The sequence below is a fragment of the Halichondria panicea genome, chromosome 17 (assembly GCF_963675165.1).
Source record: "Halichondria panicea chromosome 17, odHalPani1.1, whole genome shotgun sequence".
NCBI classification, from domain to species: domain Eukaryota; kingdom Metazoa; phylum Porifera; class Demospongiae; order Suberitida; family Halichondriidae; genus Halichondria; species Halichondria panicea.
This window is the reverse complement of record NC_087393.1, coordinates 3,565,919-3,589,779: the sequence shown is the minus strand read 5'-3', so window position 1 is coordinate 3,589,779 and position 23,861 is coordinate 3,565,919. Positions and strand designations below refer to the sequence as shown.

The 23,861-nt window shown below is 40.8% G+C and overlaps 4 protein-coding genes and 3 long non-coding RNA genes across 8 annotated transcripts in view; 1 reads left to right on the top strand and 6 right to left on the bottom strand.

Annotated features, from left to right (window-relative positions):
* The window catches only part of LOC135351250 (uncharacterized), a 52,625-nt gene that overhangs the window by 3,623 nt on the left and 25,141 nt on the right, over window positions 1-23,861 (top strand). For both annotated transcript variants that reach the window (XM_064550215.1, XM_064550214.1), the window contains exons 5-11: window positions 346-1,146; window positions 2,400-2,690; window positions 2,943-3,115; window positions 3,739-4,240; window positions 4,950-5,084; window positions 5,408-5,616; window positions 6,025-6,115. In XM_064550215.1, coding sequence (XP_064406285.1) covers window positions 346-1,146; window positions 2,400-2,690; window positions 2,943-3,115; window positions 3,739-4,240; window positions 4,950-5,084; window positions 5,408-5,616; window positions 6,025-6,115 — 2,202 coding nt within the window. The remainder of the gene's footprint in view (window positions 1-345; window positions 1,147-2,399; window positions 2,691-2,942; window positions 3,116-3,738; window positions 4,241-4,949; window positions 5,085-5,407; window positions 5,617-6,024; window positions 6,116-23,861) is intronic.
* Window positions 6,835-9,081, bottom strand: LOC135351260 (uncharacterized). The gene is made up of 4 exons (XM_064550228.1): window positions 8,707-9,081; window positions 8,253-8,350; window positions 7,620-7,787; window positions 6,835-7,204 (listed from the first exon to the last, which is right to left on the bottom strand). The coding sequence occupies exons 1-4, from the start codon at window positions 8,711-8,713 to the stop codon at window positions 7,043-7,045; spliced, it is 435 nt and encodes a 144-aa protein (XP_064406298.1). The 5' UTR covers window positions 8,714-9,081; the 3' UTR covers window positions 6,835-7,042.
* Window positions 9,685-11,266, bottom strand: LOC135351258 (uncharacterized). Its single transcript, XM_064550227.1, has 5 exons — window positions 11,085-11,266; window positions 10,956-11,006; window positions 10,755-10,843; window positions 10,423-10,542; window positions 9,685-10,003 (listed from the first exon to the last, which is right to left on the bottom strand). Exons 1-5 carry the CDS (start codon window positions 11,110-11,112, stop codon window positions 9,854-9,856), a joined length of 438 nt encoding a protein of 145 aa, XP_064406297.1. The 5' UTR covers window positions 11,113-11,266; the 3' UTR covers window positions 9,685-9,853.
* On the bottom strand, window positions 11,710-13,119 carry LOC135351262 (uncharacterized). The gene is made up of 3 exons (XR_010399419.1): window positions 12,863-13,119; window positions 12,323-12,493; window positions 11,710-12,080 (listed from the first exon to the last, which is right to left on the bottom strand). It is a non-coding gene; the product is annotated as an uncharacterized LOC135351262 (long non-coding RNA).
* LOC135351261 (uncharacterized) lies at window positions 14,372-15,673 on the bottom strand. Its single transcript, XR_010399418.1, has 3 exons — window positions 15,471-15,673; window positions 14,931-15,101; window positions 14,372-14,690 (listed from the first exon to the last, which is right to left on the bottom strand). It is a non-coding gene; the product is annotated as an uncharacterized LOC135351261 (long non-coding RNA).
* LOC135351263 (uncharacterized) lies at window positions 17,285-19,514 on the bottom strand. The gene is made up of 4 exons (XR_010399420.1): window positions 19,338-19,514; window positions 18,921-19,162; window positions 17,913-18,065; window positions 17,285-17,610 (listed from the first exon to the last, which is right to left on the bottom strand). It is a non-coding gene; the product is annotated as an uncharacterized LOC135351263 (long non-coding RNA).
* LOC135351256 (uncharacterized) lies at window positions 22,297-23,751 on the bottom strand. The gene is made up of 4 exons (XM_064550225.1): window positions 23,701-23,751; window positions 23,332-23,522; window positions 22,935-23,102; window positions 22,297-22,584 (listed from the first exon to the last, which is right to left on the bottom strand). Exons 1-4 carry the CDS (start codon window positions 23,723-23,725, stop codon window positions 22,423-22,425), a joined length of 546 nt encoding a protein of 181 aa, XP_064406295.1. The 5' UTR covers window positions 23,726-23,751; the 3' UTR covers window positions 22,297-22,422.

Here is a 23,861-nt window from a genome sequence, read left to right as displayed (position 1 = left end):
ACTCCATGGACAAGTTTTCTATGCACTGACTGTTCTGAAAAGACCTCAACGGCATTTTTGGTGGTCATTTCTACAAGTCAGGGATATGTACCCACACTGTGATGGTCGGTACTATAGTCAGTACTATAACCACCTCATAGGCCTAGTTTACCATAATGTTAGAACATAAAAAAAGCAAATCAATGATTGAATAGCCAACACTTGAACATTCTGCATGGGCACATCCCTGACAGTTACATGTATGTGTGCATGGTACGTGGGTCGTATGAAATAGTACTTTCAGCAATATTATAGTTCTGTGTGTCTAATAGCTTTAATTCTTGATCATTTTGCACCTTCCCACAGTGTCGAGCCATCTTCATGTCTGAGGCAGATTACCTGGAGCACAAAATGGCCTGTCCCGCCAGACTAATCTCGGACTCTACGGACCGCTCGAGTGAATCGGCAGACATCGAACAACTCACAGATTCTTCAGAAACAGACGAGGAAGCTCCTTTAACCAGCAGTCAATACCTGACCCACTCTGAGGTTCAAAGGTCGTCGTCGGCACAAGCTATAGGGAAAGGGTCACCTACAAAGAATCCACGAAAACTATCGGCAGGTGCCGAAGTTAAGGCCAAACGAAGGCACAGAGGACGGAGAGCAGGAAGAAAGGGATCAAATACATCAGCTACTAGTAACGGCAATAAAACTGATAGCGATATGTTTACGATGGCTGTTGGCGCTCTTAATAAAGGGGGGTTGAGTTTCTCCCAGTATGAAATAACCAGGGAGGATTCCGATTCCGATTCCGACGTGGAACCGAATGAGGACGGCACTCATAGACCGGAGTTAAACAGTTTGATGAGTGTGAATGAGATGGACATGTACGATAGTGACGAGAATGGGGATGTGGAGTCTAAGGCAAGTAAGGCGGCCCATAAAAAAAGCCCCGCCCACTCAGAGCATGTTCGTGGACGTCTAGAACCTGTGGGAGTTTTCTGGGATATAGAAAATTGTCCGGTGCCTCAAAACAAGAGTGCATTCTCGTTAGCGGGGAAAATTCGGAATACTTTTTTTCAGGGGAAGCGAGAGGCAGAGTTTATGTGTGTCTGTGACATCACTAAGGAGAGGAAGGAAGTCATGGACGCCCTTAATAAAGCTCATGTGAGTCTGTGTAGAGAGCGGTAACTATGCCAACAGATGTGGCTGTGTGTACGTGTACAGTGTATGCCCTGCTGTTTTTACTGGTTATTATCAATTGACGTACAGTACAAATTTACGTATGTGCCTACATACTTATGGTTACATTGGCCCATAAAATTTATTATAGATTGTATAATTGGTGCCGTTGTGTCAAAATGCTAATTTTATCCACTTATGCACAAGTGCACTGACTTATACACAAGTGCACTGACTTATAGATAAGTGCATTGACTTATACACAAGTGCACCGACTTATACACAAGTGCACCGACTTATACACAAGTGCACCGACTTATACACAAGTGCACCGACTTATACACAAGTGCACCGACTTATACACAAATGCACCGACTTATACACAAGTGCACTGACTTATACGGGTATGCTGACTTATACGCAAGTTATACACAAGGGCCCTGACTTATACACAAGTATGCTGACTTATACACAAATACTACTAAAAACCCCATTATACCCCCCTCCTGGGGCAATGGGGAGGGCTTTGAACTTTGGTTATCATAGCTGTTTGTCTAAAGTATTACAATTAACATTATTGTGTCAACTATCATGCCCAGGGGTATTTACCAAGGGTTTGTCAAATAAAATTTCCCAGAGGGAAAGTCCTTTGCACTTAATTGACAAAGCCCCCCTTGTCCCGGGAGGGGGGTAGTGGGCTTTGGATTGTAAGCCAGAAAAGTCAGTCCACTTGTGTATATGTCAGAGTACTTATCTATAAGTCAGCGCACTTGTGTATAAGTCAGTCCACTTGCATGTGTATAAGTGGATAAAATTAGTATTTTGACACAAACGGCACCCCATAGTATGATTGCCTGCGAATGCCTGAGTTTCTGTTTGACACTCTTACAGTTACACGATGCACTAGAGATCACATTGTTAGTGCATGCATGTGCTGCCAAGGGTTATGCTGATTTGAACTGCCCATCACATGCCATATGTACAACTGTATCGCATGTGACGTGACCTGTGACCTTCTGCATGTTGTACAACTTTTAGTAAGTGGATATAGCCTCTAGTCTTCTCCAAATACGGTAAGGAAACACCCTTTTAATGGCTTGATTCATTTATGGCTATCTGTACATTGTTCACATGATACATGTACATGTACATGTAGCTTCTGAGTGTTGTCACAACTTTGATCCTTTACTCATTTCTTCCGTTTCTGACATGTTTTACTCGTTTTTTACAACCTCCAGGTCACGCTTGTACACGTGAGTGCAGTGGCCAAAAATGCTGCTGACGACAAACTACGTCAGAGCCTGAGGCGATTCGCTCACACCTACCCCCCTCCCTCCACTGTGGTGCTAATCTCAGGAGATGTCAACTTCTCGCCTGAGTTAAACGATCTGCGGTACATTCACAACATCACCATTGTGCTACTACATAGCTCACATGCGTCGGTGGCTCTCAAGGACTTTGCTAACACGGCGATCGACTTTGAGAGCTTCATTGCGGATGTGGGCTCAATGACTCACACTCCAAAGCAGGTTAGCATACACACACACACACACACACACACGTACACATGAGTTCAGTCACATTTTACAAAAGGGTCAGTGATTGGTAGTCTAAAATTGATAGATCTTTACACACCAATAGACTGACATTACACGTAGAATCAGGATCGAGTGATATATTATTATGACTGTACCCACTCCTCACACACGCATACACACACACACACACACACACACACACACACACACACACACACACACACACACACTCAACCCCTGAAGCCGATCCTCTCCCGTATTGTGATAGTCTCCAACATCCCCCGAGGCCCTCCTATTCCTAAGATCAAGAATCGTCTGGACCAGCTGTCAGATAATTGCGGGGGCAAAGTGCTCAAAGTGGACCCTGACCGTGGGACCGCCAGGATCCTCTATCGGACCAACGACTGGGCCGTCAAGTTAGTGCACAAGTGTCTGCATGAGGAATGTGTGCACATCACCATTCTATTGTGCATGCATTCTAGAACAAGCGCTCTGATCTTATAATCTGATACCACATTGTGTCCCACAACCGGTAGTGTATGTAATTGGCCTGGGGGCGGCATGTACATGTAGTGGTCAAAATAAGGAGGCGATCCTAGGTCTAAAAGAGTCACATACATGTACTCCGTGATATGTGCCTAGAATTTTCAAAGTGGGGGCTATCTCAATTCGAAACACAAATTTTTAATGTGGAAGTATAGTTTTTGTCTAGCATGGTACCACCTGTGTGGGCACATCCCTTGCATACTGTTACAGTATATGTAGTCAGAGCTACCTGTAACCACAGATTTTGACTGATAATCCCCTGGGTATGTTTGTCTGTGTATACGACATGTATACGTGTAGTATTTATTTTTTGTTTAGCGTGGTACCACCACAGACCTGTGTGGGCACATCCCTGCATACTGTATATGTATAGTCAGAGTAATGTACCTGTGACCAGTACAGCTTAGATTTCTTTGATAATCCCCTGCATATGTAGCTCGCCGCATTGTCTGTGTGTAGCTTGCATCTTTTCATCCTTACCTCTACCCGTTAGATCAATGAAGAGAATGAACGGTGAAAATGTGTTTGGCCTCAAGATAAAAACACAGCTGGAGCCACCGAGCCTCTACGATACAAAGATCCAACAGATGCAAAATATATCGGGCCCCGATCTAGCCAGAAGTTTCCCACCTCGAGCCCCGCCCCATCCTGCTAACGTCCCCGGATTTCGTTCCCCAAATCTTCCTCAACGAAGAATGGACCACTACCCCCCACCTAGAGGTCACCCCTCAAATGCATTCCCCCCTCCACGGGTCATGTATGCACCACCACCACCACGCCCCCATATCAATATGGCTCCGAGGTTTCCTCCTAGTGTGCCTGGATCTCCGCCCAGTTCCTGGAACCCCACACCCCTAGGCTTACAGCTCCCCCCTGGTCCGATCAAGCGTCCCGACGGGAAGATCCTGGTGTACAAGATCCCGCCAGTGCCTGAAGCTGATATAGACAAGCTGAACGGACATGTGGTATCGTTCAGACTGGCAGCCTCTGTCAAGGTGAGTATGTGGTATTAAGCTAGTCTCTTGCAAATGTAGTTAGCTATGCATGCATGTACTTCTCTGTGTACAAATGTACACTTCTTGTGACTGTACATGTACATGTAGGTGTGCCTATGATAAAGTATGTTCAATGTTCAAGCTAATACCGCTTACTTGTTCACTATACCAACACAACCCTTACTGTCGTAACACAGTGGAGGTGGCCACCACTTGACCTTTCTGTTAATTATGACCTTTTAATGAAGTGTCTAATCCAGCACATGACGTGACCACTATACCCACTGGCACATAATAACAGTATTTGAAATTCGAGTGTCATATCTATAATTATGACTATAATTATATTGCTGTAGCAAGCTTCTAGTTTATACAAGCCTTAGCGAGTAAGTGCAAAGCAATGGCCTGTCTGTGATAGACGATTCTGATAATTAATTTACTCACAAAACTATAGCTCGATCAGCATCAACATGTATATAGTTGTAGTTTAGACAATAATGACATGGGACAATCATCACTGGCGATGATTAGATCATTAAAAGGTCATAATCAGCCAAAAGGTCAACTAATTGTTGTTGTTCACCTCTTCTGGTCATAGTCCACTGTTGTGTGTGTGGATTCTAGTACAATTCATGGTTGGGAATGATCGATGTCTACATGTGACTGAAGAGTCTCACTTTAAACCACACCCACTACCCACACTATGCAGGCCTCCCACCTCATTCTGTGGCACAGCTACTCTGAGCTGCAGGTGCTGCTCAAGGTGGACTTCATCCAGACCGCCCTGGTTCGCAGGGAGGAGATGGTACGAACACTGTACGAGAGGGGGGAGTTACGACCAGAGGTGGGTGTGGTCTGTTAGCACTCGTATTAATTACAGTACACAGGGACAATAGCATACACAGAACTAGGCAATAGGAGCTTGTAAAGTGTACTATGTACATGTATGTGTGTTGAGCCATGTCTGTGTGGACTTATTGTTTGATATCGAAAAAGAGTTGTTTTACTGGCTAACTGTGACTGCCCCATCACTCAAATATTGGACGTTGATATGCTATGCTCAGGTTATGTATATAATTATAAAGCAAGAATTAATGTGTAACCATGCATTGATTTCATCGACAAATGCTAACGTCACATGACATGACATTATGGCACCATTTGCAGATTGCTAAGAAGTTTCTTGAGGACTGTGTGGCCTCACTGTTGGAGGTGGGGCTTCGCCAGGCCCTCCCCTGGGACGTCACTCTGTGCGGCTGGACACCAGACGAAGAGGAGGAACGAGTCGTGAGGTCAAAGGTCATCCACCTACTCAGACAAAATGTTCCCACCTACTGGACCAAGTGGGCCAACTTCAAGAAACGATACCTGGACATGTATGTTTGATTTTGTGGTAACAATAAACTGTTCTGTTTGTTGTCGCTCAATCTCAACTCTAAACTGTTTTCTTTTCCCCGTGGTTTTGATATGCTGTGAAAAAAGATAACATGAGGCAGTCAGTACTAGATGAATTTTTTTGTACACTCAGGGTAGTTTGGGGAGGGAGGATTGCCTTGTGCACGCTGAAAATTTAGGGTTTACGCCCACTTTTGTTGACCACACCCTTATATTGCATTACACTAAGTGTGTGTGTGTGGCTATGATAATTATAATAGAGTATAATTATATAATTATATAGGAGAGCTTCACACCTGCATGCCCCACCCCCTTTACTAGATGAACCCGCTGCGGCTGCACATACAGTACATGTCAGTAGTCAATGTCTCTCTTTATTGTGCGTGCAGGTACTCAACGGCAATCAGTGAGATGGCGGTGCACAATGCTTGTCGGGGGGCGGTCCAGATACTAGGGGACACGGCCAGTACTCAGTCACAGGTGAGCCAGCTTGTACCCTAACAATGGGAACTCCTATGTAACGTGTGTCTGAATTGGTAACCGTAATACTGCTATGTTTGCGAGTAGTTATAATATCACAAAAATAAGTTCTCAAAGACCTAGCTATACAAGCAAGTACTTGAACACGTATGATATCACATCACGATCCTTGCCTGATTGCAATAGTTCGTGAAGGCCGGTTTTTCCCACTCGCAGTGACACGGTACACTGTAGTTTTGCTTCCCCCAAACTTGCCTTGTACATGTACAGTACATGTATAGCTTAGTATACCAGTTTTAAGTGTTTTGGTTAATATGTAGATTAGTATTGAACCAGCACGAGAGTGTGTTGAACCTGCGATGCCTCTGCTCGTGTGTGGCCATTGCCAGTGTGTTGTGTGTGTGTGTGTGTGTGTGTGTGTGTGTGTGTGTGTGCGCGTGCGTGCGTGCGTGAACCTGCGATGCCTCTGCTCGTGTGTGTGTGTGTGTGTGTGTGTGTGTGTGTGTGTGTGTGCTTGTGTTTACAAAGTAGATGTGTTGTAAGATTTGGTTTGCCTGTGCTATCTTGTTAAACGAAACTGGAGATGATTGTGTTCCTGAACAATAGATTGCACTTAGGACTGTGTGCATGTCCGTCTGTAGAGTTCTCTGACCATGCTTATTATTATTTTCCAGGCTAATTAATTGAAGTCTGTTCATGTCATTATCAAAACTCACACACATCATTAAAACACAACCAGTTTGTCACTTGTTTAGCTATATGGCACACATAATTATTAGATTGATAGTGCTATTGCATGTGTTTTCAATTATTACACACATTTTCACTCGTGTATCTCTATAATTATGAATTGTCTTTGTATATTTCGTGGAAAGTTTTAAATATCGTACTTCTTTAGTCGGCTTTGATTCACCCAATGAAACGGATTCACAGTTGCCTATCCACAGCCAGTATTATTTGCCATATGGCCACACCCAGGATGCCCAGGTAGCCTAGAAGGCCGATCACTAGGCTGGCAGTGTTGCAGCCACACGAGAGCTTGTTGAACTTATGAGCAGCTTTGATGTTCTGTTCCTGTGTGGCCAGTGCCTGTGTGTACATGTGTGAGTGTGTGTGGAGCTTAGTGCCTTATCAAGATGGCTCGAAGGTCAGGTAATAGATTCTTCTTTGTAAAGGTATTTACCCCGAGGTTTTATACACTATTTTTTGTGTAGGACAGTAAATAAATATAGTGGACTGAAACTGTTGAATTCAGTGTCAGAGAATCAGAGAGTTATTTTGTTGGAGTTTCCAGTTTATGATGAAAATTCATGCAATCTTGTCTGTATAATTATGTACATGCATGTACGCTGAATACTCTACTTGCACCTACATACATACATGTGCTAGAACATCCTTTTTGCTTGCCTGAGGCTATACGTATACTGTACAGATGTGTGCATTGTTATATAGTGCTGTGGAGGCCAATTTTCATGTAATGTTAACTGTGTAATCACTTACATACCTGTACACTGAATATGAATGCAATCAAGCTCAAGGGAAAACAGCAGAAGAGGAGGTTACATATAGCCCAGACCAACTGCTTGTCGGGGTTGTAATTCATCACCTCGTCAACAGAGACTAGTATAGTGGTCCCAATGATTGCTACAGGCTGGGATGTCATCACTAGGCCCTGCATGGATGTAGGTGGACCAGTTTGTGCATGCATGATGATTAACCCGAGACACGTGAGCAGACACAGGTTATAGTAGTCCGTTGGTTTGTCTGTTTGTGTATTTGGAGTCTGCTCACCTGGCTGCCATAGCACTGCGTTTAAAAAGCGAACTTGCACGTTGGCTGCGTGCTGCTAGCTATACCCGGCCTTTATTCGAGACATTATTTGCAGTTGAAGTGATCCCGTACCAAGAACAATGGAAAAGTAGAAAGCTAGAATTATGATTGTAGTTCGAAGACTCAAGGCTTCTTTGCTGAATTTGCTGACTTTGCTATGCCACAGTGGGTATAAATTAATGTTCGTCGTACATACTCGATCATCCAAAAACGCAAACGTTTATATAATTTATACCTGCTATACGATATACACTGTGTGCTTGTACCATTTAGCATCAGTACTGCATGTACATGTATTTGTACTCACCTGGGTTGACTGTGTGTTGTAATCGGACATGAGTGGTTGTGTGCTAGTGTTCCCCCGACTGTAGCCCTGCATGTACACTGTCTCCCCACCCTCTCGCCCTGCATGTGATATAAATATGAATTAATTGTTATCTCTAGCATCTAGTTCAGCTCATTGACCCAAGGTGCCTAAAACTGTAGCAACACCGTTTTCAAAGCCTTCTATAGGTGAGAGTCATATCAGGAAACTGGTTCTTATCATACAGTAGTTATTTAGTTTCTTGTTAGTTGCTGCTAGACTTTGTCACACTACATGTATATCGGTTTAATTTGTACGTACAACACTCCCCTAGTTACGAAACATGTGCCCTTTGTCCGCACATCAGGCCGAGGGTTTGCACTTCTGTGCCCTAGCTCGATTGAGTGAGTGCATGCATGATATATGCACACAGTGTAGATACTGTAGCCTAGCTTACCTGACATTTCTTTGTACGTCTGCTTCTTGTGCTCTTTCAATTGACAGTGTAGTAATTCTAGGGCACAACAGTTTTCCCCTTGGTCTAATAATGTAGCTATACTTTCTACAATACACTTATAAATTGTAGTAAATAGTTTGATTCCCCCGTGTCACAGTAATTAATGTGTGGACAGGTTTCACTGATGCTCAATGGAGCTTAAACTGTTCATTAACACACATGGCTTGTACCTAAGTAAACAGCTAATGTGTGTTTGTGTGGGCTGTAATGGTTGCAAACAAGATTAACACTTTCATTTTACGTTGGCCCTACCTGCAACAAAAGTGTCCTCTGTTTACACAACCTTGCAACCGTGCAAAAGAATCATTTGTCCAAATGCACAACTTTTCTATAGTATAAACAGTTGAATAAGAAGATGGTAAAAACGAGTTTTTACCTTTTTACCTCCCATCTTATTCAGTGAAAAGTATACTTCAGATTTGTATCAGCAACACATCACTTATTAACCCGAGATGCGTAGGCGGCCAGGGGTTATAGTAGTCCAGTGTGTCTTTCTGTTTGTTTGTTACCCGAGGCGCGCGTGGGCGGCCACGGGTATAGTAGTCTGTTGGTTTGTTGAATCTGGTTCTGCTCACCTGGATGCCAGAGTGCTGTGCGTTCATATAGCATTGATAAACTTAACATAATATTTTAAGTTATTAGTTTAGTACTTCAGTGCTGTTATCACACTACTCAAATTATTTCTTCATAACAGGATTAAAACATAGTGATATTTGTTCTGACAGTACTTCATATACGCATACCATGGCACGAGGTGCTTCCTTTGTGGAATTGCCTCTAAAAATATTTCCCGCTATGGGGTAAGTGATGCACGTTTCCTTCGCTGTTAGCTATGTTCATGCAACAGTTTTCGTGGAGGATTACTTACTCTCGAAAACAGCGAAAATTTCGCGCTAATATTGTATTCAATGGCTACCGTGAGATGTGAACCGTTTAAGTATCATGTGCATAACCTGGTACTGTTTTAGTAGGTCCACCGTTATGGAAGCAATCAGCTGTAATATGACTATGGAATGTGTTTTTCGCATCACATGCACGGTATACAAGTGAGAGGCTTCCTAAGCCTAATTTATTGACATAATAATATCTAGTGTAGTTTCGGTAGGTCCACCATGACGATAATCATGGTAATAAGAATCACCACGCCGGACGCAAGAGAGAAGATGTTGAGCACAGTGACGTAGCGTACTAGTGTTCTCTCCCTTTTGTGTTCTCCATTGTGCTTGGACTTCAGTGCCTGCATGTGCGTGTGTGTTTACATGTACATGCTTATAGTCAGTAGTTTATTCAATGGAATTTTAATATGTAATTAGCATTAGTTTTCTACGAGTATTTAGTGTCTTATAATTACTAGGAATGTACAAATTATACTTAATTCGTACGTACATGTGTATGTGTCTAGATTAAAACTACTTGGACACTTCGAAACCTGATGTAGCAATAAGCCTCATGTCTCCCTCCATGCATGTGTTTTCAATCTGCACTAGCAGGCCGATTTTTCGACATAAAATCAATGCATTCAGGCACACATAATAATTATAATGTATATACATGTATAGTTGAACCACCCGTATGCCCGATAGATGCAAAGAAAGAGGGATTGAAAATGCTCTACTATACACTATAGACAGGTTTCACTGCAACGTGTTGCCTTACCTCGTGACTCAAATACAGGGCACCCAAACTACACATCCATGAGCACAATAGCAGACACACTAGCGTTGTCACTAGCGACACTATGATCATCCTCTCTGGTTGGATGCGGGTGGCCTCGTACTGCGGAGGTTAATACAGTATGTAGAGTCTGGTGTTTATTAAGTATCTGGGTGCTTCTTATAATTGTGTGTACATAGTGGTGGAGACTAACACACAACAGTAACAGGTTACGAGATTGCAAATACGTAATTATATATCTGCACAGTTTGTACTTATATGGTAAAGATCACCTTTCTAGATAGTGTTAGGTTTGTGTTACTGTTAGTACTCACCTCAACTCTTAGAATATTGATGTCTGTAATGCCACGCCCATTCTGTGTTGAGTTCACGCCCCTTTGTTTATCTACATGGGCCTCGTAAGCTGTAAAACATAGGGAGTGATAATTAAGGCAACCGCCGTACGTGTACACATGATGCAAGGTACAAACTAAGCTTTTTGAATGATATACTGTAGTGAGTACAGTGTAACTTACGTGGTGGCTGGTCTGACAATTTCATAAGCTCTCTTGTAATGAACTCATATGCTGTGTGTGATTTTGACAACATGGTGATTAACTGATTGTATAGACCTAAGATTCTTATATATATATTTGTTAACTTACATGGTGGTGGCTCTTGGATGTTATCCATTCTTTCACTAGCTACAAACAGTTTTTCTGGCTAGTTATGCTTCCTACAGTAATTGTTGTAGTTGATACATGTATAGATCAACTGTACATAATACCATGCTCCCACAGGAACAATGGTATTTTATTTTGTAGAAAGTTATTCAACACACCAACACCCCCTTCCTTTCTGCATATCTTTGCGATACAGATACCATATTGAATTCTTATTCTTATAATAATTTATTATTGGCACAACATAATTCGTTACAGGTATAAGATACCATTTAATGTACAATGTAAACCAACTGTTGGCTTGCAAAAATTTTGTTGACAAAAGAGGTTATTATTATAATTATACATGTTGGTTAATAACCTAGCTATTATCAGGTTCAGGTCACTGCAATGTTTATGGCTACTGTTAAGTTTCATGTCATGTTTGGACAATTAAAGTTTCACGCATGCAAAGGTTCTATAATATTATTATGCTGCAGTGTTCACTTTTCAATGTTTACAGTTGTGCTGCTGCAACACATGCAAACCCAAAGTGTTGTGTTTTGTAACTGCTGCATGTTGAATGGTGGCATGCATAAGTGCATACATAGTCTAAAAACTTTATGTTAATAACTCCTCTGTAGTTGTAATTGTTTAGAAAATCTTTGGCATGCACTATAAGCAACAACTGCACTGTACACAACTTTAGTATGTATTACGTTGTATACAGTATAATTATGTATGTATTCTGTAGTAAGAAGTCCTTGTTGTTGCATACTTATGTGTGCATGGTATAAATCATTGAATGTGTTGTCCTTTTAAAACTACTGAATGTAGTGTTAAGTTCAAGTTTGCTCAGCTGTACATGGCGCCGTAGTACACAGAGATAAACACAATGGCAGACGAACCCAGTGTGAAAGCAAGTGCATTGCAGAGAATGGCCCCCACGGTCCATGATCTGGCCTCTTCAATTTGTCCAGTCTCCCTCTTGCTGCGAGCCTATAATTATAGTGTGTGCGTGTACGTGGGTAGCTGGAATTTGTGTACGTACCAAGTTATTTTTGCATGCAGGTTTCATAACAAATTATTCCGTACGGTTTTTGACGTAGAAATGTGAAAACAGTCCCCGACTGCAACGCTGACAAGTTGACTGAATAGTCCATTATGCAATAAATGTACATGTGTATTGTAGCCAAGTTACGCAGGCTTACAGCAATAATTATATAGTTACTGCGCCTTACCTCCCATGCGAAGAGCAGAGCCACAACTCCTGGCAGAATGCCACAAAAGAGCATAGTGAGCACTGAGGCGTAGACAACGTATTCGGACCCAATCCAAGTGGGAATGTTAGGCTGTCTGTATGTGTACACGCCAACTATAGGCTCTCTTGTCACCAGCACAGTCTCTCTCACCTGTATATATACATGCATGTATGTTTCGTATGCATGCGTGTGAGTGTAGAGTCTATTGTGAACTACGTATCTTGTGTAATTAACTCATTTATGTGATTTTTGAACATTATACATGTACATGTACAGATAAATGTAGACTGCTACATTTATTTATCATTTATTTTTACAGCTGTACAATTATAGCGATAGTAAGATTGAGCCGCTTAGTTATTACTAGGGCCATGTACACACATGCAAATGTCTAATTGTAATGTATGTTTCAGGATATCCTACATGTTTGTATTACTACATCATTCTAACTGCTAATTTCAGCTACTGTTATAGTATTGGGATGGATTTTCCGTGTAAAAAGTTATTCTGCTCTCCTACCTGTTGGCGGTACAGCTGGGGAGCCTGTGGTCTTGCCTGGGGGTGTTGTTTCTTTGGTAACAGCGGCTGTTTCTCTCTCTCTGGGACAGTGTTGCCTTCCATCATAGCTTTCTCGAGTAACTTGTGTATTATGAATCTAAAGACTATCTTTCCGATATATATCATGTTTACACATGCTTCTACATGTACATTGACGATTGTATTCAAAACAAACTTTAACAGGGTTATTATAGTAAATGATCAAAGAACAAAGAATTGTTTAGTGATTAAGTATAGATCTAAATGTTCTTTAGAAAAAACCATTACTGTGATATAGCTAGAAACTTTTAACCTAGTGTCAGCAGTCACACTAGTGTGTGCCTCATTCTCTGTGGTGGGTATTGAGGGGTCATTGTCAGAACTCGACTGTCTCACTCCAACGTAGGCTTCTTTTCTGGTCAATTTTATTTTAAAGTACCATGCACCCAACTCCTCTTAGAAAATGTCAGTGGCTACTTTATTTCAATGAATAACATAGTATTATGGTCATCCTTTGTTGCAGTGAGGGCTTTGCTACCCTCTAGGTCGACATATAAGCTGGGTTGCTTCTTGTGGGTGGATCACCAGCTATACAGCTGCAAGATTGGTGATGTATGAATTATTAATTAATTACAGCCATTTCAGGTAGTCTCTCATAGGCTTCATTCTTTGTAGTTAGCGGTCAAGTCATTGTGTTGTTTTTAGTCGGTAGTTTTGCTGCCCAAGCTGTTTATAATAATTATGTCACAATAATTATGTTGTGAGAATACTCAGGTTGCAATAATTATATAGCTGTAGAAGAATGTTAACCTTACACACACATTAAATTATTTTTATCGAGATTGTTTTCCAGACACTCAGGTCGATTGTGAATCTATGTACGTTTGTCTTGTAGTGTGTACTACAAGTATACACATCATGTATATATTCATTCACATGCAGTGTGTGAAGTGTACATTCATTTAAAGATGTGGTCATGCATGTTGTCAATTTTATGTTCGCATCGAACTACAAAATCTTGTATGTTATGTGAGAATAGCATGTGACAGTAACAATTTTCACATATTATACTTTTTTTACTTTTTACATAGAAAATGATGCTACCTTCTGGAGCTTATATAGCACCTCTAGATAGAAGTGCGTTTTAACAATTAAGGAATTCAATGATATATGACATTTTGAAATGGAGTAAGCTATAATAAAGTTATGGCAACATAATGAAGGCCGTTCTCAGAAGGCTTGTACAAACCTAGAAGCTTGCTATAGCAATATAATTATACATTGTACAGATAAATGTAGCAGAAGGTGTGTGGTGTGTACAACAAGTTTCACGCATGCAAAGGTTCTATAATATTATTATGCTGCAGTGTTCACTTTTCAATGTTTACAGTTGTGCAGCTGCAACACATTGTGTTTTGTAACTGCTGCATGTTGAATGGTGGCATGCATAAGTGCATACGTAGTCTAAAAACTTTATGTTAATAACTCCTCTGTAGTTGTAATTGTTTAGAAAATCTTTGGCATGCACTATAAGCAACAACTGCACTGTACACAACTTTAGTATGTATTACGTTGTATACAGTATACAGTATATGTATGTATTCTGTAGTAATAAGTCCTTGTTGCACGTTGCATACTTATGTGTGCATGGTACAAATCATTGAATGTGTTGTCCTTTTAAGCCGTAGTACACAGAGATAGACACAATGGCAGACAAACCCAGTGTGAAAGCAAGTGCATTGCAGAGAATGGCCCCCACGGTCCATGATCTGGCCTCTTCAATTTGTCCAGTCTCCCTCTTGCTACGAGCCTATAATTATAGTGTGTGTGTACGTGGGTAGCTGGAATTTGTGTACGTACCAAGTTATTTTTGCATGCATGTTTCATAATAAATTATTCTGTACGGTTTTTGACGTAGAAATGTGAAAACAGTCCCCGACTGCAACGCTGACAAGTTGACTGAATAGTCCATTATGCAATAAATGTACATGTGTATTGTAGCCAAGTTACGCAGGCTTACAGCAATAATTATATAGTTACTGCGCCTTACCTCCCATGCTAAGAGCAGAGCCACAACTCCTGGCAGAATGCCACAAAAGAGCATAGTGAGCACTGAGGCGTAGACAACGTATTCGGACCCAATCCAAGTGGGAATGTTAGGCTGTCTGTATGTGTACACGCCAACTATAGGCTCTCTTGTCACCAGCACAGTCTCTCTCACCTGTATATATACATGCATGTATGTTTCGTATGCATGCGTGTGAGTGTAGAGTCTATTGTGAACTACGTATCTTGTGTAATTAACTCATTTATGTGATTTTTGAACATTATACATGTACATGTACAGATAAATGTAGACTGCTACATTTATTTATCATTTATTTTTACAGCTGTACAATTATAGCGATAGTAAGATTGAGCCGCTTAGTTATTACTAGGGCCATGTACACACATGCAAATGTCTAATTGTAATGTATGTTTCAGGATATCCTACATGTTTGTATTACTACATCATTCTAACTGCTAATTTCAGCTACTGTTATAGTATTGGGATGGATTTTCCGTGTAAAAAGTTATTCTGCTCTCCTACCTGTTGGCGGTACAGCTGGGGAGCCTGTGGTCTTGCCTGGGGGTGTTGTTTCTTTGGTAACAGCGGCTGTTTCTCTCTCTCTGGGACAGTGTTGCCTTCCATCATAGCTTTCTCGAGTAACTTGTGTATTATGAAACTATAAAGACTATCTTTCCGATATAATATCATGTTTACACATGCTTCTACATGTACATTGACGATTGTATTCAAAACAAACTTAACAGGGTTATTATAGTAAATGATCAAAGAACAAAGAATTGTTTAGTGATTAAGTAGATCTAAATGTTCTTTAGAAAAACCCATTACTGAGATAATCTCTATGACATAGCTAGAAACTTTTAACCTCCGTGTTAGCAGTCACACTAGTGTATGCCTCATTCTCTGTGGTGGGTATTGAGGAGTCATTGTCAGAACTTGAATGTCTTACTCCATGCAATGTAGGATTGTTTTCTGGTCAATTTCATTTTTAAATTACCTAGCTTGCACCCACTCCTCTTAGAACATTTTAGTGGCCGCTTTATTTCAACCAACCCGAATAACATAGTATTATGGTCATCTTTTGTTGCAGTGAGGGCTTTGCTACCCTCAAGGTCGACAGCTGGGTTGCTTCTTGTGGGTGGATCACCAGCTATACAGCTGCAAATTGGTGACATAATTATATAGTCGTCATTAATTGATTATAGCTGTTTCAGAATCTTCAGTTAGTCTCTTATAGGTCAAGTCATTGTGTTGTTTTTAGTCGGTAGTTTGCTGCCCAAGCTCTTTATAATGTCACCATATGCTGCATGGGTTACCATGCAGTTGTGAGAATATTCGGGTTGCTGTGTGATTTAACATAATTATATAGCTGTACATTGGCGGATCTAGGATTCTTGTCAGGGGGGTTCCAGTGGCAAGGCAGGGCTCAAGCGGGACGGACTCTGCATTTTACCTAAAAAAAAGGTCGTCACATGTATATACGTGTATGTATTCATTCATGCAGCGCATGAAGTGTACACTCATTTAATTAAAACATTAAGGATGTGGTCATGCATGTTGTCAATTTTATGTTCTCATCAACAACATCATGTATGTTATGTGATCAAGAATAGCGATGTATATATATATTCAGTAACAATTTTCAAATGTTATACCTATTTATATATATAATTTGTTTGTATGCCATAAGACTTCTACATAGACTAGAGCACTAGAGTGCAAACCCTCGGCTGGTGACATGATACTATAAAGAAACCAGAGGAATTGTATAATTATAATGCAGCATGCCTATGACTAGCACAGCAACTCAGAGCAAACTAACAACGTACAACTACATGAGACATGCACTGTAGACTGGGATCACAGCAAAGAAGCCTGGAGTCTTAGACTAAGAGAAGTATGGCTCCTGCTATAGGCTGGAGTATAGGATCCAGAGTCAGTCAACAACCAGTCACAATTCTACTTTCTTGACCGTAGGCTTATTCAATTGTTCCTGGTACGGGATCACTTCAGCTGAAAATACGTAATGAAGCCTTGACTACGTATTTACAGCTGGAGTGATCCCGTACCTTGACTCAAGGCCACGAGCAAGTTTAGCTTTTGCTCGCTTTTATTAGACAAAGGAGCTTTAACATCAAAATCTTCCACTATTTAAAACAAGATACTGTTGTGTGAAGGCTATCCATGCTGTAAACGCAGTGCTGTGGCATCCAGGTGAGTAGAAAATCCCATCACAAACAAACAAACAAACAAGCAAACCAACAGACAACTATACCTGTGGCCGCCCACGCGCACCTCGGGTAAAAATGATGCTACCTTCTGGAACTTAGCACCTCTAGATTGAAGTGCATTTTAACAATTAAGGAATCCAATGGTATATGACATTTTGAAATGGAGTAAACTATAACAAAGTTATGGCAACATTATGAAGGCCGTTCTCAATGCAAATAATTATACTTACAAGGTTCAATACAAACTTTACTGATGGTTCTGACAGCTAAGTTACTTTACAACAGTTATATAATTATGTATGTGCATGTATTGCAATAGGGATAACTATGACAAACACACCCAGTACAATAGTGAGTACATTGCAGGAAATAGCGTCCTTGGTCCATAATCTGGCCTTATCAATTTGTCCAGCCCTCCTCAGTTTGCGAGCCTATATAGTGTGGTGGGTGCATGGTTGTTTGTTTTAGTTCAATTGCATTGGGTGTGTTTGAATCACATCACCCCATGCCTCCCCACATGAAGGAAATTGCTGTATCACTATTTCTACCACGATTAAGACTGCTGTACCCAAACTTTTAATAACCCACCTATTATGGTAAAGAAAAGAATACCTCTGTGTAAATAGGTTTTCACCATAGAATATGTCAAAGTCCACCACTAAAAGTGATACTATAAAGCCTGTGTGGGTGTGGTCGTACAGTTATAATTGTACTGTAGCACTAATTTTCTCACCCCATGAGCGAGCAGCAAGGCCACAAATCTAGGCACAATTCCGCAAAAAATCATGGTGAATACGGAGATATAAACAAGCTCATCTGACCCAATCCAAGCTGGAAAATTGTGTAGGTGGATACGACTTGTCGGTTGTAGGTTAGTTTGCCTTGCCTGCATAATTATATATGAATACCATAGAAACGAGATTATTAGCGCTTACTGGATTATAAGCGTATAAACGCATATACTTACTGGTGGGTTTTTGCATTGGAATTCAACATTGAGCTAGCTGACTCGTACAGTGCATGGTAGCTATTAATTTAGCTAATATAGGTTCAGGCTAACTATACAGGGAACCGGGCAACGGGAGTGTTCAGAACTCCTTCAGCGTGTTCAGTAGGAGTAAAACTTTGACATAAAGCTGCTGCTAAGTCTTTGATTCAAAAGACAATTTTTCTGAGGAATTGTCTGGTTTAGCCAATGAATAAATAGTGGGAGCTAAATGAGTTAGATCATGTGCATTCGGTAACTATGGTTATAGTATCCCTCAGGCAAGCCCTTGATCGGGTCATTGGGACACTAAGAACACATATAAGTACATCTTGCCCATGGTATAATTATTACTTATATCGCACTTACGTCACGATTCATTGGTCAACGGCTATATGATATACAGCCCTGTGCATGCACAGTTTTCTAGGTGTTTTCCATTTGTTCAGGAAAGTAAGCAAACAAAAAGAAGCCATGCTTTCCAGAGTTGGCGGTACTAAGACTCCAAAGCGACGGCAAAATCACGGAAGCTGCTCTCTAATAAGATGGCTATATAAGCCTCCATGAGTCCATGGGAGTGGTTTAGATACATTTTAGCGAAGAAGAGCTTATAACTGCAGCAAAGGACGTTGAATGCACAACGCTTGGACCTAGGAAGCTCCTGAGCATCTGTAGGAGATGACATGTTGCTTAACTAGCGGAGGATATGATTGTTTATTTATACTACAATCGTGAAAACTTTTCTATACCGTGCACCTGCCAGTGGTTTCCTAGACGAATATTCATAGTCCCGAATGGGCCTTGTCCATACTGTGGGGGGTACTGCTGGGGGGTCAGTGATCTTGGCTGGGGGTGCACTTCAGGTGCTAGCATTGGCCTTGGCTGGGGGTGCACTTCAGGAGCTAGCATTGGCCTTGGTAGCTCTGCTCTTATAAGGGGCTGCTTGTCTGTCTCTGGTGGGTACTGATCCATTGCCTTCTCTTGGTCTAGTTGTGGAACTGGTCATGCATGTGTAGAACAATGAAACTTGATTGCTTTTTAAAGCATGGCAATGGCATTTTGACTATGCATGTATACATGTATATGTATACAGTTTGTGGGTCTAGGCAGTGCAGTTTTGTGACAGCATAATTGATATACGTATGCGTTACAATGAAGATGTTTTGCACCTACCTTGGTATTCTGTTGGGTCAGCCATACTGTCTTCTATCCTCCTTCGTATACTTTAGTTTTAGCTGTTGTAAAGCTTTAACAGTCTATATAGCTACGTCAGGAGTTTATGAATACGTATATATAGCTAAACACTGCTCTATACACAGCAGCTGTAATTTGATAGCATGCATGTGTACTGACACTTGGCTGGCTGCCACATTATTCAGTGTTCAGGAAATTCCCCATGACAGAAGTATTTATTACTAATACTGTATTTAAAGTGTAATCCAATTTTATTTGCTAAACCACACCCAAAACGTCATATCTGGCTGTAATAAACTTACATTGAAAACCTATGTTTGGGGCAGCCAGCACTGGCCAGTATACGGAATAGCGAGTGGTCACATTTCACGTGGAGTTTTGTCTATAGTTGCTAGCAATCCGTGCCAAACCAAATGGCCGGTATATCGAGGTGGCCGTACTTCAGAGAGGGGGAATAGCGATAGTCTACTGTATTTACTAAAGACATTAATACTAATGTGATAATTGAAGTGAAGGCTGAATAGCTTACAATTTTGATTTGGTAAGCGTTCTTCTTTTGTTGCTTATGCAAGTATAAATTGATGGCCTCCCAACAAAGTTTCAGAAACTTTTCAGATATTTTTGATTGCTGTGTATCTAATTATTATTGGAGCTTAGTGTAACGTACAGCCAAACATTTCTTTATTTCACTGCAACCATAGTACAATACAAATGCATGGTATTGACAGTTCATGTCAATAATTAGTGTCGTATACAAGTTCCTTTTATCATTGGCTTTGAAGCCTGAGTATATATACACATCGATTGTATGGGATCCAAACCCAATAAAATTGACATTTCAGACAAAGAAGGCTATAAGCATTTGGCAGGCCCGATTTTTATTCCTGTGACCAATCACATATAACTGACAATCAAGCGCAGTTAAATTAAAACTAGTGCACGTGGACACTCATCTACACAAAGCATACGATTCTTATTTTACATCACGCCGATCTTTTTCTTATGTAACGCAATCTACTGCACGTATTATACACACACAGTTTACTAAATGCCGGAGGGTTTGTACCAAGAGACTCTCGCATTGGTTTTGGATCTCTAATAAATACATCCCTTCTGAAGAGTCGGGACTATGTGCATGCCATGTATTAGCTCTAGAATTACCACGGTTATCCAAGTAGTAAAAAAAACCATCATGTCTGTAAGTAGTTTCCAGTAAATTTCTTACCTCCACTCTTTGTTACTTGTTCTTTGTCAGTGTCCAAACAACCACACCCATTATGGCGGCCAGAGCAATTATTTTGAAATGTGGTCTTAGGTGGGGTTTTGTTGTTGGTGGGTGTGTTGCATGGGGGATATTTTGGTGGAGTATATCATAATAAGTGGTGTATGGAATAGTCGGAGGAGTGGATGTGCTGATTGCTGTTGTCATCACTGTAGCTTCGGGACAGAGAGTTGTAGCTGCAATTTTAGTAGAGATTTTGTAACGGTTACCAATGATGATGTTGTTAGCATGCACTCACAGACAGCTGCAGTGATGAATAGAGCTAAGTTAATGAAGAGCTGAGTGTACGTTCTGGGCCAACTGGAAATGGGCATATTGGGGGGGCCAGTAGGGAGCTCGTCAGTAGCACACCAAACAGCCTTATTCACGTAATTAAGAGGTCATTGTTCTTGTTGTCAGCAAACTGAATACCATCACCATCCATTGTTACTCAGAAGATATAAAACTGGACCACATATTCTGCATGATTGGACCTCAATCCTCTCACTTTCTATAGTGGTACCCCAGTCACTAGTCTTATCTCAGCAGTGCCAAATTTCCATTTTGGGTGTGAGACCAGTCAAATTATAACCGCCACCAGTTTCCACGGGTGCATGAGTGGGTGTTTGGCCGCCACACTTGGAAGGAAGTGGAGTAAAGCATCACGATAACCTTGGATTTCTTTTCTCCACTAAGGCTTTCCACTCAGTCACTGCTCTACAGCAGTTGAACCTTAACTAGTAGTGATGGCCTGAATCAGATTTAGCTCTAATTGATTTTTGTTCGATGTTTTCACTAAGTTTGGTAGAGGTCTGTCACGAGAATCTTGTGCTGGATGTCACACATCATAATTATGACCATTCATTCCATGCAGCTTAATCCATCCGCTTACATAGAGATATTGTGTACCTTGGCGAAGGCTACACGAACATCTATTCTTATAGCTGTGTTGTACAAGATGCACAACTAGTGTATTTAATACCTTAAAATAGAGTGTAGAGTATACAGTAGTTTCTGCATACTTGATCTGTTTGTGTTTGCTATTTTATTAGCTTTTAACCACTGCATGCATCACTTGTTAACTGGAATGTATATAATTTATAGGTGGGAAACTTCACCCAAAGGTCATATTTGCCATAATTATTATACAGAACTGACCAGAGTGCATGCAATATGCCATAATTTTATTATATATTGGCACTGCATTTCCTTTAATCTCGGAGGTCAAAAGCCAACAACTACTATTACAAACAAATAGACAAACGACTACATAACTATAACCCGTGCATGGCTGCCCACACACCTCGGGTTAATAATTTTCGTAATTGGTGCCCTTAGCCTATAATTATAGTATATAAAGTAGGAAATTGAATTTTGCTTAACTCTGTATTGTTGCTATGATGCATGATTGTATATAGTTATTATACCGGCATGGGATCGTCCTAGAAGTTGTGTAATTGGAAAAGGTTTCTGTTGTGTCATTAAACATTGCATCCACATGCTTTGATTGTACGGTAATTATGTCTATATGCCAGTAACACTGGACACAGTGTGTACTATATGCAGATACATGTGTGTACAAGCATGCAGTGAACTGTATAATTATACACCTTCCTTTTAGAGCATTAAGGAAAAAGTCATGTTGAAAATTTGTTCAATGTTTTCATGTTTTCTTATCGAACTATACAACATCTTGAGAATAGCTTACAATATATTAGCATAATGATGTTATTATTTCACAGAAAGTATATTGTTTTATGGAATGCTATAATAGCCACTAGTTAGTATGGTTCAACATTCAGTTCAAGCTGATAGCCAAGTTCCATTGATTTTGATGCTGTAGTATAAAAAGGCAAATACAATGGCAGCCACACCCAGTAGAACAGCGATCGCATTGCAGAAAATGGCGGCCAGGGACCAGGATTTAGCCTCCTCAATTCGTCCAATCTCCTTCTTGCTGCGAGCCTATATATAATTATAGTGGTGGGTGGGTGGTTGTTTGATTACATAGGTTTGCGTGGGTTTGTTTTAATCACCCCTCTATATGTAAAAGATATTGCTGCATTGCTTTTTAGACTTTTAATGGGGTTGCTTCGGGATATTATCTCTATACCACAGCAATCTACGTCTGTTTGGACAATTACCGGTTAGCAAACTTTTGATAGCCAACCTACTATGGCCAAGAAAGTAATCCCTACATACACGTATAAATGGATTTTCACCATAGAATGTCATCTTAGAATACTGATAAAAGCTAATTAATTTGCCAAGAAGAATGATGCTGTGTGCATGGCTATAGAGTAGCATTTTCTCACCTCCCAAGCGAACATCAAGGCCACAATTCCAGGCAGGAATCCGCAACAAAGAACGGTGAATATCGATAGGTAAATAATCAAATCTGACCCGACCCAAGCTGGAACATCTTGTTGGTAGATAACACTTGGCGGTTGTGTAACCACCACAGCAGTGTTAGTTTGCCTTGCCTGCAAGTATATAAATAGTTACACTATTGATGTGTATGTAGCTTGGCAGCCATGCACTGCTATAGTAGTTACTAGTAGTGCATGCTTAAAAGCTATGATATATATACCTCTAGTCTTAATTCACACACTAAAAGTGAACGTTCTCAGTCACTTAGCATGCAGTAATTAATTAGTCTGGAAACCCATGCATGCACCTGGTTTCCTCAGCTTGAAACTTAAAGATACTCACATTGATATTGCCAAATGGGCCTTGTACATACTGTGGGGGGTACTGCTGGGGGCCAGGCGGAGCCAGTGATCTTGGCTGGGGGTGCACTTCAGGAGCTAGCATTGGCCTTGGTGGCTCTGCTCCTATAAGGGGCTGCTTGTCTGTCTCTGGTGGGTACTGATCCATTGCCTTCTCTTGGTCTAGTTCTGGAACTGGTCATGCATGTAAAGAACAATGAAACTTGATTGCTTTTGAAGCATTTTGACTGTACACAGTTATTTTTTCAGTTTGTCAGGTAGTGCAAGTGCAGCCAACTGATGTGAAAGCATAATTATAATTAAGTAGACATGCTGCTTTATACAAACTAAGATGTATATGTTTTGTACCTACCTTGGTATTCTGTTGGGTCAACCATATGCTGTTTTTCTATACCCCTGTAAAGCTAAAGCTGTAACAGTCTATAGCTAGCTAAACACTGCTCAGTACACAGTAGCTGTAATTAATTTAGTGCCTCAAAAATAACCAGCTATATATACGGTACCAGAACACCT